At 44.4% G+C, this 17,832-nt stretch overlaps 1 protein-coding gene across 1 annotated transcript in view; it reads right to left on the bottom strand.

Annotated features, from left to right (window-relative positions):
* Gars1 (glycyl-tRNA synthetase 1) overlaps window positions 1-17,347 on the bottom strand; it is a 40,289-nt gene extending 22,942 nt beyond the window's left edge. Inside the window, exons 1-7 of the mRNA XM_036181562.1 lie at window positions 17,074-17,347; window positions 9,607-9,708; window positions 7,924-8,026; window positions 6,584-6,725; window positions 5,179-5,267; window positions 4,688-4,764; window positions 1,694-1,839 (exon numbers count right to left, since the gene is read on the bottom strand). Of these exons, the coding sequence (XP_036037455.1) occupies window positions 1,694-1,839; window positions 4,688-4,764; window positions 5,179-5,267; window positions 6,584-6,725; window positions 7,924-8,026; window positions 9,607-9,708; window positions 17,074-17,265 (851 nt within the window). The 5' untranslated portion in view covers window positions 17,266-17,347. The remainder of the gene's footprint in view (window positions 1-1,693; window positions 1,840-4,687; window positions 4,765-5,178; window positions 5,268-6,583; window positions 6,726-7,923; window positions 8,027-9,606; window positions 9,709-17,073) is intronic.
* Between the last annotated feature and the right edge of the window lie 485 nt (window positions 17,348-17,832).

The following is a 17,832-nucleotide window of genomic DNA, read 5'->3' as shown; positions in this document are numbered from 1 at the left end:
CACATCCACTCCTTCCACCTCTACTCTCTTACCACGTGTACGCCATTACTCCTTTTATTTTCCTGCCTCCAGCTTCCTGAGGTCTTTCCTCCTGCATGGCTAAGTGTACCTCTCCTCTTTCTCTTTCTCTTTCTCTTTCTCTTTCTCTTTCTTCCTTCCTTCCTTCCTTCCTTCCTTTCTTTCTTTCTTCCTTTCTTTCTTTCTTTCTTTCTCTCTTTCTTTCTCTCAGGTTTATTTATTTAATTTTATGTATATGAATGTTTTACCTGCACGTATGTGCAACACATACATGAAGCACCTTCAGAGACAGAAGAAGGCATCTGGCTTGTTGGAACTGGAATTACAAATAGTTGTGAGCTGCCATATGGGTGCTGGGAACCAAACCCAGGTCCTCTGCAAGCACAGCCAGTGCTCAGTCATTAACCAAGTCGGGTCACGTTCTCCTATCTTCGTATTCTAGGCATCGTATTTTCAACCAGGTGTCTCTGTATTTCTCTATCTTAAAGTCCTGCGATCACTTGTCCTAGTTATTTCTACTTTTGACTAACTTACTGAAGTGCGTTTCCTTTCATTTATTTCTTTAAGTGTCCTGTGTCCTAGTCAGTTTCTATTGCTGTGATGAAACAGGATGACCAAAGCAATTTGGGGAGGAAAGGGTTTATTTCCCTTACACTTTCACAGCACTGTTCATCACTGAAGGAAGTCAGGACAGGAACTCAAACAGGGCAGGAACCTGGAGGCAGGACCTGATACAGAGGCCATGGAGTAATGATGCTTACTGGCTTGCTTTCTTATAAAACCCACCACCAACCCAGGGATGACACCACCCACAGTGGGCTCTCCCATCAATCACTAATAAAGAAAATGTCTTACAGTCACATCTTATTGAGGCATTTTCTCAGTTGAGGCTCCCTCTTTGCAGAGACCTCTAGCTTGTCAAGGTGACATAAAGAGGCCAGCACAGCCTGAAGGTGGCTCACTGGAAAGAATGCTAGATGACAACGACTATGATCCTGAGTTCAGTCACTGGCGGAGAGTTAACTCCTACAAGATGTACTCTGGCCTACATTCCAGTGCTGTGGCACTGTACTCTACTCTCAGAAGAAATTAATAGACGCAGAAAGAAAAAAGAAAGAAAGACTGATTCAAAGAACTATTTTCTTAAATCACCAGGAATGAACAGTGAGTCGGAAGGTCTGTTCCATGTTAGGGCTCTGTAAGGTCTCCAGCTTTGCTTCATATAGAAAAGCTACCTTTCAAAAATGTGGGCTAGACATTCTCCAGCATGGTGGGCTAGTAGATACATCTACTTAGATGTAGTTAAAGTGAAATAAATGCTGAAATTCAATCCTCAGAAACACTGGCTTCTCTCCAAGTGCTAAAAAGCCATACATGACTAGTAGCTGTAAGAGACAGAATGGTACAGGATCCACAAACTGCATTGGACAGACTTAATCATTTCTAAAGTATTTACATACTATAACATAAAAGAAATCATCTCTCTGGCCCTCCTGTCCTATGCAGCTCTTACTGAAAGGTATGATGATCACGGGCTTCTGTACTTATTTAATAACAAACACAACCCACTATGAAAGTGCAGTCTTTCTCCTTGGCACTGAGTGAGTTTTGCCTTTTATTATAGGTAATTTTAATAGGTGTGTTAGATAAGCAGATAAATAAAAACAATACATACCCAGGCATATTTCCTCCAGGCCCGATGAAGGTCTTGAACATTAAATTAAAAGGTACCGGAGGAGACAGGTCATTGCCAGTAGTGGGAGACTTTACATTGTAGTTTACAAAAAGATCCCCAAGTTCTTGTTGTCCATAGTTATCAAGCTGAGGGACACATAAAGAAAACAATTAGTGCAGAAACTAGAGAACAAGGTGCAAGATCAAGTGCTTGCTCTACACAGCTGCATCCCATCACCACTCCAGCCAGACTAACGCAGAAGTCCCCAGCCAAACATATGACCAGGAAACACCCCACTAACGAGGACAAGGCCTGCTTGGGGAGAATGGCTGATCTGGGTCTGAGACCTGAAAGGAACAAAATAAGCCTGCAATTACCTTGCCACACGAAAGAGCAAAGAAGCGGAGTAGCGAGCTGTACAGGAGACTCACTGACGCTCCTGACAGCTCAACCCGGCAATTCTACCCTCAGGAAGCCTAATGGTTCAGTTACGGAAAAGCATCAAAGCTTAACTTCTTTTTCTTCTTCGGTTTATCAAGACAGCGATTTTTTTTGTGTCATTTTGGTGCCTTTCCTGGATCTCACGCTGTAGCCCAGGCTGGCCTCAAACTTGTGATCCTCCTGCCTCTGCCTCCTTCTGCAAATCCTACCAGTGTATGTCACCACAACCAGCTGCTTAACTTCTAAATAAGAACAGAGAAAGGCAGAGGCCAACGAAACTGATGGGAATGCACTGTTTCCATTTGGGCTTTATGAAAATGACAGTTTGTGCACTTTTGGATGGATGGTAAGGATTCAACAAATAGGTTAAAAAACAGGATGGAGGCATGGATCAAACACGAATTCTCAATTTTCTTTATAATTGGTAAGGGAAGTTCCCCTATTTTCTTTAATCAAAAGCATCAGCAGAGGACAAGATCATTTTGAAAGCCTCATCATCCAGCGGGCCTGGGCCATGGTCACCAGTGAGTGCCCCACCGAGATGACCACAGAACTTCAGAAATGCACTTACGAAATGTCCAAACTCCAATAATAATACACACAGAGATGAGCACAGTCAGGACAAGGTGAACAGTGACTACATTTCTGATATTACATTTATTCATGTTTCACAAAGTAAGAAAACTAACTTCAAGGAATTTTTCACCTTTCAAGTATATTTTCTAATTATATATATATATATATTTTACTTTTTTGCAATAAAAAAAGTTTTAAAACTGATTTTGCAAGATGCTACGTGCAGAGATGGGTCCACAAAGACCGAGGGGTGAGCAAGGGAAGAGGGAAGTAAGTTTTCGCTGTTGAGGTCACAAGATGGGGGGGGGGGGGGGGGGGGGGCGACGACAAGGGAGCAAGTTTCAACTGCTGAGTCTTGCCACTGGAGGTCAATCTGCACTTCAGAGGACTCTCGCGATTCCCAGTGGCAAGAGACTCGCTGTACACTGGTGCAGCATCACCACGATGTATCCCACAGCAGGCGGGCTTTCAGTGAACTACAGAGACCATTTCTGAGAACTACATTAGTTCCCACCTCTCACTCTTCCCTGAGTATTTTATAAATAATAGCAACAAAAACTCACTGTTCTCAGCTATGAAAAGGCTAGTGATCAAACTGAATCACAGCTCACCAGATCAGCCACACTCAGTTCTCAAAGCTGACTTCACTTGGAAATGAAATGAACAGGTAAGTTCAAAGACACGCTCCAAGGCACGCACACAGCAATTCCTTAGTAGTTCTACATGGGAAATAAGACACCAGGAAAAAAAAAGCCAGGCATGGTGGTGCATGCCTTTAATCCCAGTACTGGGGAGGCAGAGGCAGGTGGATCTCTGTCAGTTTAAGGCTAGTCTGGTCTACATACCGAGTTCCAGGACAGCCAGGACTACAGAGTAAGACCCTGTCTCAAAATAAAATAAACCAGGGACAATGAGAGGCATCTTTCATTTCCTTTAAACACATGTTAAGCCATTGAAAGAGGAAGGGAATAAAATGAGCACGTGAAGACTGAGGACACAGGCAGAGTTCTGTCCCCAGCACTGGAAAGAACAAGCAGCTCTAACGTCATTCTAATAAAACACTGACAAGAGAGCAACCACTCCAGTCAGGGAACAAGCTACACATCACAGGGGCTGAAATAAACTGCAGATGAGTCAACAACTAGATTAACCAAGTTTTCAATTTAAATGAAGAAAATCTCACATCTAAGATTGGAAGGCAAGGCTAATTATCACAGAGAAAAATATGCATGCTTGAAAGAAAAATAGGGTAAGGGTAGCAAAGAATCTAGCAATTTCCATGAAAGAAAGGCAAAATGTTAAACTGGACACAGTGGCTTGCACCCATAATCCCAGCACGTGGAAGGCTGATGAGGAATCACAAATTCAAAAAGACAAAAATAAAAACAAAATAAAGCACTCAAAAGGGGGTGGGTGGGGTGGTTCAGTGTGCTGTGGTACTTGCCACAAGCCTGGAGACCCCAGTTCAACCCCAGGCGGGGATCTATACAGTGAACGGAGAGACACGACTTGACTCCCTACAGCTGTCCTCTGGCCTCCACACTTGAGCCACGGCACGTGTTGACCCTTCCCTCACAAGATGAAGAAATAAATGAACAAGCAAATGTTTTAAAGTTCTCTGCTCAGTTTCAGACAGATCAATGGAATGAATCAGGTTTTAGAGCTAGGCATGCTGGCTCAATGCTTGTAATCCCAACAACTGAGAGGCTGAGGCAGGAGGATCACTTCAAGCTGGAGGCCAGCTTGGACTACACAGTGAGGTCTACACTGGCTGAAAAACAAAGAAAAGAAAAGAAAACTTAAAAACACGATTGTTTGTCGTTAACCAGAGAAGAAAAGTGAGGGTGTGCTACAGGGGCCTTCATGACTGAACAAGGTGTAAGACAAATTTTAAGTGTACTTTGTGGAACTGCTGACAGACTCGTAAGACACCAGGAGTGCACACACAGGGTGTTCTGATGTCTCCAAACATCTTACCTGGGCCAAGACACTTTCCATCTCTGACTTCTTCTCGGCAGAACACTTCTTATCAGACATCAATTTCTGTAAATGAGCTACAAGAACGGTGTTGGTAAGTGTCAGTTTCCATCAGTTAAAAAAAAAAGAGCACATTTCGAGTTCCAATGCTGGGCGATTAAAAACGAAGTTAGTGTTCTTATTTTCTACTAATCATAGTTTTGTAGAGGTGGTCTTAATGTTTCCAGGTTTTCTCTTGTGCTGATGAAACCCAGGGCCTTAAACATGATAAGCAATCTATCACTGAGCTACAGCCCCAGCCCATAATAATGTCTTGATCACTTGCTGATTAGAAAAATATTATCTGAATATAATTAATCTGTTGGAGACTATGTAACATAAAGAACTTGATCTGTATGTTAATCTGAGTATGTTATAACTATATCCAATATTTTTAAAAAGATGAGGGAAAAAGGATTTTAAGCAAGTGCAGGAAAGGCTCAGACCCATACCTTTCAGCAGGTGGTCAGCTCGGAAACACTCTCCGTTCTTCACATCCTTCACCATGAAGTCAGCAAATTTGTCTACGTGGCCAGAGGTCCTAAATCAGTAAACACTAACCTGTCACTCTCATTCAAATGAATACAAGATATCATCTTAGAAGAGGATCTCTATAATACGTCTACCCAGAGTTTAGATGCATGTATGTCAAAGATGGAAACTCCATATCTAGAGTAACCATGCATCCATGACAGATAGACATGGGTCCTGAGAAGACTCTCTCATCCCCTCTGGAAAAAGAGATTAGCTAGATTATACACGTTTACAAACTGTCTTAAGGCTGTATCACATTTCAGAATAAGTCATGCTCTACTATTATTATTTATTATTATTCATTATTAGTAGCCATCTAAGCGAAGGCCAAAGTCATCAGGAATTTGATGAGCCAAGAATTCACCTCAGCTCAATACAGATCCTGACCTATCCTGACATTAGTATTGTCTTTACAGTTACTAGTAGTGGGACAAATAGCTCACTGGGTTCATCCAGATCTTACAGGCCTATCAAACAGGGATGCCTCTCATCTTAGTTGGCTGTGATTATTAAGAGCAACTCAAAGAGGCTAATAATAAAAACGGCCACCTTACCAGACAACCTTGTAGGTTAATAAAGATGAGACACAAAGTAGTAAGAATTCCTCTTGCATGGTTAGAAACCCTACCCTACTTTCAATAATCTTAAACATTCACCTTTGCACTGAAACTTTAATACATAAAGCAGAGGCGAGAATGCCTACTACACTAACAATTTATGTCATGGAAATACTCAAGGGTATATCAAAAAGTGTACCTATTGGAACACAACTCAGAAACACTTGAAATGCCTACGATATCTCACTAACTGAATTATGTTACATTCATAAAACAGAACACTATGCTGTCATCAAAAATGTTTTTTAAAATTAAAATCATTCATTCACTGTACATATCCGGGTGTGTCTATGTATATGGCTGTATGTAGGAGTGAGTTCACCCTCTATACCATGTGGTACTGAGGAATTAAACTAAGGTTGTCAAGTTTTGGCAGCAAGCACTTTTACCTGCTGAACCATCCCAATGGCTCCAAAAATGCTTACGACAGATTTAACTCCGTAAGTAAATGCTCACCGACATTGCATGAAGAAATGCAGTGTGTTGGCCATGTTCAAAAACACAGGAACATATAGAAGAATAGAATGACAAACAGCAATCTTAAGGTGGCTATCTGGGAGCAGCAGGTATGTTTTTCACTAATTTTCTAAATGAGTACAGACAGTTTTTGTAATTAAAAATTATTGTTGTTGTTATTATTATTATTATTTTATATGCAAAACATGTTAACTTTTAAAGGACTTCTCCCATGAAAGCAGAACCTCACTTTAAAACTGGTTCAGGGGTGAGCATGGTGCAGTCAATTTCCAGGATCTGCTCCTCTTGGATAAAGTGCTGTCTCCAGGTCTGGATGATATTGTTCTTCAAAGCACAGCCTACCGGCCCGAAGTCGTACAAACCGCTGACACCTGTGAGGAAGGAGAAGTTAACCCAGGCTTTTCCTGTCACTCTCACACCATATGCTGCCCACAGCGCAAGCCCCTCGGCACCAAAGAGCCCTACCTACAGCTGGCTGACAGAGGGAAACCTAAAAGCTCCCTCCACTCTCTCTGTGTTATAATTTCATGGGGGGTTAGCCCCAAGTTACACTAACTGAAGCCACAGATACAAGGGCAGGGTGAAAAGCAGACTGCAGTATGTGTGGAAAACAAGCCACACTGGCAGAGAACAATGATCTAAGGGTCAGCACCGCATTCTCTTATTTATTTATTAAACACAACAGGACTGACACACACATGAACTCAGAGACTGAGGCAGCATGCACTGGGCCTGCACAGGTCTGCCCCAGATGGGGTCCTAGAGCTGAAAGAAGAAGTGGACGCATGGCCCATCCCTAACCCAAAGCTATCTCCACTTGATGTCCACTTGCAAATGAAAATTGAGTTTGCTCCAAGGGCGTCTCATTGGGGAAACACAGTACTCTTCAGGGAAGGCTGCGTGCCCAGTAGTAGGTGGCCAACAGGAAACTAACTCAACACAATCTTTGGAGGTTTCTTGCCTTTGGAGGATAATGTCATGCCAGGGCTTTTTCTTTCTTTATTAAAATTTCATTTCCTTTTTTATTATATATATTTATATACGTATATGTAATACAGACATACTTTTTAAACACTAAGATCCTTTGGCATACATTATGCCTTCCCGTTTTGTGGTTTTATGGGACTCCAGAGTGTGTCAATGAGTGGGTCCCGCACCTCTATCTGTTCCTTGTGCCTTTTCCTGGGCTCTTTTCCTTCTGTTTGTTTCATTCTATTCCAACTGATTTGTTTTGTTTTATCTCACTACATTTGATTTTATTATTAGCCCTTAGGTGCCTGGTTTTTTTCCCAAGGAGAGACAGAAAGGGGCGGACCTTGAGGGGAAGGGAGGCCAGGAGGAACTGGGAGGAGCAGAGGGAAGGAAAAGCCGTAATCAGATATATTACACGGGGTAGGGGAGTACTGGGAGTGGGCATTATGTCAAATGTCAACTCTTACACAATGGGACAGCAATTCATGTATCTTCTCTCTGTGGGATCTGATACAATTTATCAGTTAGCAAACCAAGTTCTTGACTAAGCAGAGTAAAGCCACTAACAACACCACTGTTCCTTCCTCCACCCCTTACCTCCATAAATAGCAAAAGCTTGATCGTAGAAAAACCTCCTCTTCAAAGTATCCTCCATCTTTGCTCTATCTATGATGTCATCTTTGGGCTGCAGCGCCAGCTCCTACAAGAAAATAAGCAAGTAGAGTGGGCTAGGGCAGGAAGTGGGATCTGAGCCTACACGTCCAAACTTAGCTCATTCCTTAGCAGTAGCCAATACAAAATGCCAAAGGGAGAAAATCTGGAGCTGAAGAGGAGCCTCAGTCCCCACAAACACTGTGAGTGACAGGAAAGAAGCTGTTATGGTTTGGATCTTGCTGTCCCCCAGCAGAGCTCACTGAAGGCTTGCTCTCTGGCTGACAGTGTAGACGGAAGACGTGGAAGTCTTGGAAAGGCTCTAGGAGAAGGACGTTAGGTGCTGGAGGCAAGCTCTTGAGGGAACCTCTTCTCTCTGTGCTGTGAGGCGAGTGTTCCTCCCCATGCCATCTGCCACAGGTAAGAGCAACCAGGCCCAATGGGGACTGCAACCTCTGACCCCTTGAGCCAAACAAGTCTTTCTTCCCTGGATCCCTCTCAGGTGTCACTCACAGTGGTGCAGAGCTGAGTCCTACAGACACTCATACTTGTCCAGGAAAGAATATGATTAAAGACCACAGAGAATAAGCTAGCAGTCAGGCGTGTGGCCCGTTCCTATGATCCTGGTATTGATGCTGAGGCAGAGGGAGGCATTTAAAGCCGGCCTGGCTACAGTAAGACTTGGTCTCAAGAAAACAAAAGACCTATTAAGCTTCCTCAGATGCAGATGCTGTGAAGCAATTTAAGCAATATCTGAGTATTTAATGTATTCCTAGTAAGACAACCACTTGAAAACTTCAGACTCAAGGCCCAGGAGACAGCCCAGCGGCTCAGGACTTGCTGACTAACACAGGGGCCTGAATCAGATCCCAACATCATATAGAAACATGGTGTGGTGGCATGTATCTGTAACCCCAGCACTGGGAGATGGGAGACGGGATCCCAGGAACTCACTGAATGGCTAGTCTTGCCAAATTGATGAACTCTAGGTTCATGAGAGACCCTTGTCTCAAAAAATAAAAGGGATAGCAATAGAGGAAGACACCTGACATAGACCTCTGGCCCCTACATGCACAGACAGACAGACACAGAGACAGATATACAACCTTCCCCTACCCCAAAACAAAACAAAACAACCTCCCAAACTACTGTAGTGATAACTTTATGATTTAAAAAGGTCTAAAGTCAGATATAAGATGGATTACAATAAAACCATTAACTCTAAGCTTAGGAGAATTCTTACAAAGGAATACATGTCTTCTGGAAAATTCGTGTAGCTTATTATATCTATGATTTGACGGAGAGTGAGAGTGTGGGTTCAGGTAGCAGGGAAGCTTCAGAGAAAATGTGGCACTGTAAGCTGCACTTTGTTCTTGAAATACTGGGGCTTGAACCCAGGGCCTAGTGTTAGGCAAGTGCTCTATCACTGAGCTGCACAGCCTTGAGTTGTTCTCCGAAAGCACAAGAAGTCAGTTAGGTAGAGGAGGAAGAAGAGGCATGCTGAATAAAAACAGAAGGTCAAATGGCACTTGTTCAGAAAGCTTTCGAGATCTTTCCTATCCAGAGATTAACCAAAGAAGAACAAGCCCACACCTACTAACGTTTCTATCTTAGCACCCTGAGACTTACCTTTGCTTCCAGAACCCTCTTCCGGGCCTTGAGCTCAGCTACCGCTCTGTCCACATCCACCTGTGGGGCTTTATCTTCTTTCAATTTGCGCACGAGGTCTCCCTGGCCAACACACAAGCTACATTCAAGATTGGCTTCAGAAATCAGGGGACACTAGGAATCTGTTTTTAAACATGCATTTTAAAAGTATTTGTACACAAATAACAACTTTATCTGTTTATTCTACAGAAGGTTCGTATGAACAACTGAAGGCCTGTGTCTTCAGCAAACACAGTCCAGAAGACTGAATAAGTATGTATGCTCACATGGTGTGTTTGTGGGGAGAGAAGAACAGCAGAGATCGTACGGAAATGAACTACTGACACCGAATGTTCAGACAGGTTCCCAGCAGATCAGACACAGCTAAAGAGAGAATTAGTGACCTCAGAGACACTAAAGAAACTGCCTGAAATGTTCAGAAAAACAGGGTTCAAACCCTCAGGCCGGTAAAGAGAGTCTAACACATTCAACCAGAAGGTAGAAAAAGGAGGGGAAAACATCAATGGGCAACATTTGGGAAGATGGCGACTATGGAACATCTTTAACTGTGCAAAGACACTAATTATCAGATCAGGAAGCACAAGAAAATCCAAACACACACACATACACACAAAATCCACACTCCAGCAAGCCACAGTAAAACAGGCTGGGGTATAAAGACTCAGCTTTCACTTCCTATCAGCTAACTGTAAAACCTAGAGCAAGCCTTTAATCCCAGCACTCGGGAGGCAGAGGCAGGTGAATCTCTATGAGTTCCAGGATAGTCTGGTCTACAGAGTGAGTTCCAGGAAAGGCTCAAAGGCAGCTACACAGAGAAACCCTCAAAAAACAAAAAACAAAATAAAAAACAAAACAAACAAACAAAAAACCTTGGAGCAAACCAACAACCTCTCTGCACACTTATCCCCAGCTCCCAGGCTGCTCCAGGACAGCAAGGATTTCAACAGCACTTACCAGAGTGCATGTAAAAGGACTCATGGCCATTGTTCCGCTGTCAGGTACCTCAGCCTGGCGGTGGCCACAGATGCTGCAAGCTCAGTGTTTTCTCCATCTGCCAACTCTCAGGAGCATCCAGCTGTGCTTTAGCTCCAACACTTCAGGTCATCCTGTCTAACCTCTCCACCTTAGACTAGATTGCTACAGACTGCCAGCTTGTCCCATCTCAAATCATCCAACACTAACATGAAACCAGTCCCCAAATAACCTGAACTCATGCCATTTCTCACCTTTAAGCTTTACTTTATAAACTCAAACCACCCTTAGCTTGGTAACTGTCTCTACCCTGTGTTCAGTGTCCATCTTCCTACCCACTCTGTTTGCCCAAGCTTAACAGCAGCCTGCCACGTTTCCAGATACTCCAACCTGGCTGCCCCAAAACTGTCCCAGGTAGAAGCTGCTGCTTCTGCCATATCCACAAGGGCCGAGATGTCAGCCATGTCTTCTTCCCTCATAAGATCTTGGGCCATGGAGGGCTCCTGAGCACACTCTCTTCTGGCTATCATCACTCTCTAAGAACTCACTCTCCTTCATTCCTGACAGCCTCTTCCAGAAACAATGTCCTCTAGCCTACCCCAGTCAGAAAGTGAAAACAAAACAAAACCCAACAACACTGGGACCTGAAGCCAGCTGTTCCCGTCCATTCGGAAGCATTTTCCCATAGCCCCATGCACATTCCAGGAAAGAGCACAGTAAAACGTGATACAAAGGTGATGCCTTGTTTTGTGGGTAATTTTCACAAAGTGGTATTCGCTGTTATCTACGCAAACAACACAGTATGCCTTTGCCAGGGCACACAGACACACAACAACACAGTATGCCTTTGCCAGGGCACACGGACACACAACAACACAGTATGCCTTTGCCAGGGCACACAGATAGCAAGGGAAGCATGGTAAATCTGGGCAGTGGCTTAAGCATCTGCTTACTTCATCACTGCTCCCAAGAGACACACTGCGAGACCACAGGAAAATGGGTAGAAGAGTTCAAAATGCATCCCCCAGGTCTCTTTTGCTTGGTCTTTTAAGGTGTAGGTATTCAGTGGCCAGCCTTCACAGGAAAGTTCTGTGAGAGTGGGGTTTCCTACAGCTGCGTTCACCATCTTTCCAAGCTAGCAAAGAGGAAAAATTATGTTTATTCTGAATAATGGATTAATAAAACCTCAATTTTATTTCTAATCTAAACCAAAAGCACCAGAAATGTCTTAGACTCAAGGAGTCCTACTTGCTAATTAGTTTCCTCCAGTACCCACCCACATTTGGGGGCTTCTGTGTGTGCAGTGAGTGAACCTGGCCAGATGCATCAAGGACTCCACTAGAAGCCCTGTTCCTGAGTGGAGGCTTACAACAGACACACACACAAAAGCTGAGTGTGACACGGGAATGGTTAACACAGAGCATCACCCCCAAGGGATCACATCCTCGGTGCCCCTTCTGGCATGTCACACCCATGTCACACTTAGCAGGAAACAAGGAACTGTTTCCTCACCTTCAGAAAGTGCCTGGTTTCACACACGTGGCTGGCTAGTAGAGCCTTGATAGGGTCAAGGAGCCCATCTTAGATTTCCAAATGTTTTATACTGCTGAGAAAACTTCATAAACTTTTCATTTGCCCTTTGTAGGTTAAGCAAGAAGTTTAAGTCACTCTTGGCTCAGAAAATCAAAGCCAAGGAAGACCCAAGGCTCCTCACATCCTCACACTGCCTCTCCAAACTAAGAATCAGATTTCTATGTCCCCCACCCATGTCAGGGTCAGACCCAGAAAGGAAATTTGAAAGGCTTTTCTGTCACCTTCTTGAATTTAGAAGACATTAACTTTCATACATAGGTTCAAAATGCCAACGAACTATCTAAGAAAACAAGTAAAGCCCCGGCCAACAGTGGCTTGCGAACCAGTGTTCCAACGGTGAATTGCTATACAGAAAGATCCATTTACTAAGTGCACACTGCGTGCTGGGGGCAGGAGGTACAGCACTTTCCATGAACTCATTCTCATGTTCAAAACTTTTCTCTGCACTAAATGAAGATACTTGACTGCTGAAGGTTATATAATCACTTGCCTAAAGTCACCTGCTAAGACAGCCAAATGTAGCTTTAGAGCCTGCATTCCAAATGACAAGGTTAAACTGCCACCACTGTGTTTAATCCTAAAACAAAACACACACACACACACACACACACACACACACACACACACACACACACAGGCATGGGTATAAAAAGCCCACACAGGAACTCTTTAAAGCTTCTCCTATACTGATAATTATTAAGTTCCTCCTCCTCCTCAGCCTTAAATAAAAACTATCCTACTATAGTTAACCTGTTGGAGCTTCAAGCCACACTCACATCCTCAAATCCAGAGTGAAACCAAAACCTCATTAAACGGCTCCACCACCTCTAGATCAGGTCCGCCACTTCCAAAGATCTCACTTGTACCAACAAGTACGAAGATCCACACATCTGCAACCATATAACCCCCGAATTTTTGTTAAGACAGAACCAAGAAGCTTTCTGTTTGTTCATTTGTTTGTTTGCTTGTTTGTTAGGCAGCATTTCTTGGTGTAGCCCTGGCTATCCTGGAACTTGCTCTGTAGACCAGGCTGGCCCCCTGAGTGATGCGCCACCATGCTTGGCTTTTTTTTTTTCTGGTTTCTTGGAGGTGGGGAGTGGGGTGGGAGGTGGTGGTGGTGCTTTTTATCCCCCTGCCAGCTAAGGACCGAACCCAGGGCCTTGTGCTATCTACCACTGAGCTAAATCCCCAAACCCAACCCTGTTGTTGTTTTTTAATGAGAAAAGCAATCTGGTAACAAGGAACAGGTAAACTGTGATGCATGACGCTGTACCCTTTGGAGTACTAAGCAATATAGTGGTGACGGTCAAGGCAGAGAGTGGACAGAGAGAATGGGAAAAGGAGTCTGTGATGACAGCGAGAAGCCTGTTGGCGGCTTTTCCAGGACTGTTGGAGACAGCAGTCCAAACCTAAGACAGAACTTGTAAAAGCTTGTGGACTCAGGGCCCCTTGGGTACCCTCAGGAGTGGGCGCCTGGGGTCACCTGTTCACCTCTCCAGCACATGCCACCACACCTGGCTTGTTTCACGGATGCTGAAGATGGAACTCAAATGCTCATGACTCCTTGGCAAGCACTTTACTGACTGTGACTAAGCCATTTCTCCATCCTTAGGGCTCCTCTTAAACCACTAAAAAATCACCAAGAATAAAGCTTTTCTGTGAGCTATTCTCAATAGCCAGTTCCTGACTTAAGATGATTAAACTTACAAATTTTCTTTTACTTATTTATTTTATGTCCATTGGTGTTTTGCACACATGTGTCTATGTGATGGTGTCAGATCTTGGAGATACAGACAGTTAGCTGCCATGTGAGTGCTGGGAATTGAACCTGGGTCCTCTTGAAGAGCAGTCAGTGCTCTTAACCACTGAGCCATCTCTCCAGCCCCCAATTTCCAACTCACTAGAAAGTGTACTTTGAATTTTGAGCTTCTACTGTTTCCCAGGCCAGAGATATATAGGATCTCTTGTGATTCTGGGCAGCAGCAGTGAGCCATAGCTCCCAAGTAGCCAACGATCAGAGGGGTAAACAGGACACTCTACAATGGCCTGGTTGCTAAGCTAGATGTTCTTAGGTAAATCAGGTGTTATCAGGCAGTTTCAAATTACACTATTCTCAATATAAAAGAGTTTGCCAGGACACAATCCCATTGTGGACAGGGGAACACTTGTATTACAAAATAAAATGGAAATTTTAAAAATTAATTAAAAATTTAAAATGAAAAAAATTCAATATAACATGAACATCATTCTGAAAATAGAGCTATTTTCAAAAGTAAAAAAAAATCGTTTTATAATGCTTATATTTTATAATTTATCAAAGACAGATTATCATATATGCTGCTATTGAGAAATACTTTTGGGGTAAAGTCTATTAAGGAAATCATACATAGTTAGAAAAGAGGGAATTCTGAAGGTCTTTTCAGGTTATTGTAGAAATTCCTCTTTGACCAAAACTCTGACAGGCAGTAGTTTCTTGGAAGTGATTTTAAAAGGCCCAATGAGAAGGCTCAGCCAGTAAGGGCATGCTGACAAGCCTAACAGCCTGAGAGTGGTCCCTGGGGACCCACAATGGAAGGACAGAACTTATTCCTGCAAGACTTCCATATACAATAACAAACATTCAAAAAGAAAAGTGATATCCTTAAGATTGCCCTGATCTCCAAATAAGAATGTGGCATGCATGTGTACACACATACACAAAACAAACAAGAACATAAAAAATTAATTGATTTCAAAGCATTAGACAGCTCAGTTGGTGGTATGCATGTCTAGCATGCAGACAGACACCTGGGAGTTTAATACCCAGCATCTCTCTGTAACACTGAAGGGCAACCCCAGCACTAGAGAGGTGGAAGCTGCAAGTTCAAGGTCATCCTCCTCTACTTGGTGAGTTTGAGGCCAACGAAGGATACATGAAGCCTTATCTCTAAGAAAAGAATCTCAAGTCTGAGGCCCCCCTCTCAAAAGAGAACAGAATGTTATTTCTAACTCACAAACAGCAGCACTGAACTTTTTATATTCTGTTACATAAAGCCTGGAACATATCTTAGGACTCTGACGAGATCTTTACCAGTGCCTGTTTCCATCAGTGTCCTGATCATTTAGATCCCTCACTTATCATCCAATACCAAAACTCTGTGTTTGCCAACATCACTACTTACCCCACCAAAAAGTTCTCAAAGCATCATGAAGCTGTTAGGCTCAGCTTTCATAGAAACCAGTTTCCCAAAATTTTAGTTTTGTAACGGTTTGAATTTTATTTGGGGGCACAACTACTACAGGTAATACCCTCCAAAATTCATGCCATTGTCGAGAACAATCCTTTAATACCTCCCAAAGAGCCACGTTGCAAAGTCTTCAAATGCACAAGGTTCTCAATGGAAATCGGTGGAATGGAAAGACTGTATTCCACATTTCCATACATGTCCAAGAAGCAAAAAGTTTAACTAAATGAGCTTTAAACTCTTTCCAGTGACACTGGGCTCAGTATGACTCAAATTTCCAGACAATTAATCAACATATACTACTTCTGGAAAATCAGAAAAAGAATACAAACTAACAAATAGATTAACTCAACTATTCAGAAAATACCCTAAAGTACAAAAAACAAAAAACAAAACCCAAAAACAAAAACAAACAAACAAACAAAAACCACCCAATCAAACAAACAAACAAAGCCAACATAACCAATTCAACACAGGACAGAAATGTCACACACAAAAGCTCTTATGGTCAAAGCATCCTGAAGTTAACTAGACCCAGTCTTACTACAGATGGATATTATGTACTGCAGTTCCAGGCTAACGTGGCAGAGGGAGGGGTTTCGAGTGTTGGGTTTTTTTTCCCCAAAATTAGATGTATTCTTCCTAAGGAAGGAGATTTTAAGTTATAGCAAAAACAAAGGAACCACACCTAATTTTATGTGGGGTTTGGAAGGTGAACAGAAGGAGACTGAATGTACAGAACATACAATTTTTAAAAAATGTAGCCCATAGTGAAATTCAAAATGAAAGCCTATTAACTGAGTCAGGCTCAAACCAGAGCAAAGTGACAGAATTTCCTGAAGCTGTAGCAGCTTCGGCTCCAATGAATTATTTCCGAAACAGGATTCCTCCGTCCTTAGCTAGAGGAACGATTGCATCAGGCGCCAGCGCAGGAGCAACCAGACTGGTGTTTACGGCTAGTAGGTCACGGATGCCAGGGCCCTACAGAAAGCTCTGGCTCTCGCTGGGTGTGAGTATCATCTGAAATACTTTCCTCAAGTCTGATCTCCACTCAGTGCTACAGGAAAAAAGGAGGTCTGCATTAAATCCCCAGGTCCTCAAGCTAAGAAACCTCCCTTCTTCCCTTCTGCAAAATCACATTTCCAGGTGTTCCACCCTAAGGATGGATGACGACTTCACCGAGCGGCTCAGTCAGTCCATTTACAATTTCCAGCTTGATCCTAAGGCTCGTTGGTTCCAGACACCCTCTTCAGAAGCCAGAAAGGCTAACAGGAGCGAGGGATCATGAAATCGCATCAGTATTGGGGAGTGGGGTAGTTCGACACCTCCCCACAGTCGCGTTTCGACTGTATCTTCGGAGCCGATCCTGAGGCTAGCACCGAAGGAAGAGCGGTGGAAAGAAGGGAACGCTGCCCAAAGCATCCCCAAGACTAGAGGGGAGCATCGGCTCGCGGCTGAACCGGGAACGAGTCAAGACCCAGGCCACCGGGGTGCGCGGGCGGCGGAGCCTGCGGCCGATGATCCGGGGTATGCAGCGAGGGCACGAGGCCCGAGGATCGCGGGTGCGGGCGCCGCGCGTGGACAGGGGAAGGACCGTCCGGAGGGGGCGCCGCGCGCGGATGCGGGCGAGGACCGGTACCTGCTGGCGCACGGCTAGCCGCAGTGGGGCCAGCAGCTCCTCGGCGCTGTCCATGCTGCTCCGGGAGGCGGCGGGCTGCGCGGGAACGCTGAGGAGCCGCTGAGACGCGGGCGCGGCGACGATTCGGGCCGGCGACAGTAGCAGCAGCGCGGCGCGGGTGGCTCTGAGCAGCGTGGGCAGCCGACAGGGCATGAGCACGCCGCCTAGGCGGTGCGCGGGGCGGCTACGGAAGCGGCGCGCGGCCCGCCCGGTGCATGATGAAATCTTGCAGTCAGGCCGCAGGCGCGCGCAGCCGCACTCTCCGCCAGGCTCGCGCAGCCGCCGCGTCGGCAGCGGCAGATTCGGCACAGAACCCGGAAGGGCACCGACTTGCTCGGGGACCGGAGAGGAGGACACAGCCGCCAAAGGCACGGAAGAATAGACAGGGCATCTGAGAATGCGGACCTAGATGCCCGAGCATCTTCAGATCCTAGGCCCAGAAGACGCTCGAGTCGTCCCACTGGAGCACACACTTCAGTTTGTTCCTCAGCTCGCTGCTTAGAAGAGTATATAAAGTCACATCAAATAGGGACCTGGAGTTAAGAAGCAGGTATAGTGGTGCACAGCTATAATCCCAGCACTTGGGAAGCTGAGGCAAGAGGATCAAGACCAGCGTAAGATACATAGTGAGTCCCTCTCCTCCCCCACCCACACATCCTACCCCGTCTCTAAGAAAGAAAAACAAAAAACAAAAAAAACACGTTGCTCAAGCTCCAATGT

This window comes from Onychomys torridus, chromosome 3 (assembly GCF_903995425.1).
Source record: "Onychomys torridus chromosome 3, mOncTor1.1, whole genome shotgun sequence".
Lineage (NCBI taxonomy): Eukaryota > Metazoa > Chordata > Mammalia > Rodentia > Cricetidae > Onychomys > Onychomys torridus.
This window is presented reverse-complemented; position numbering and strand designations above follow the sequence as displayed.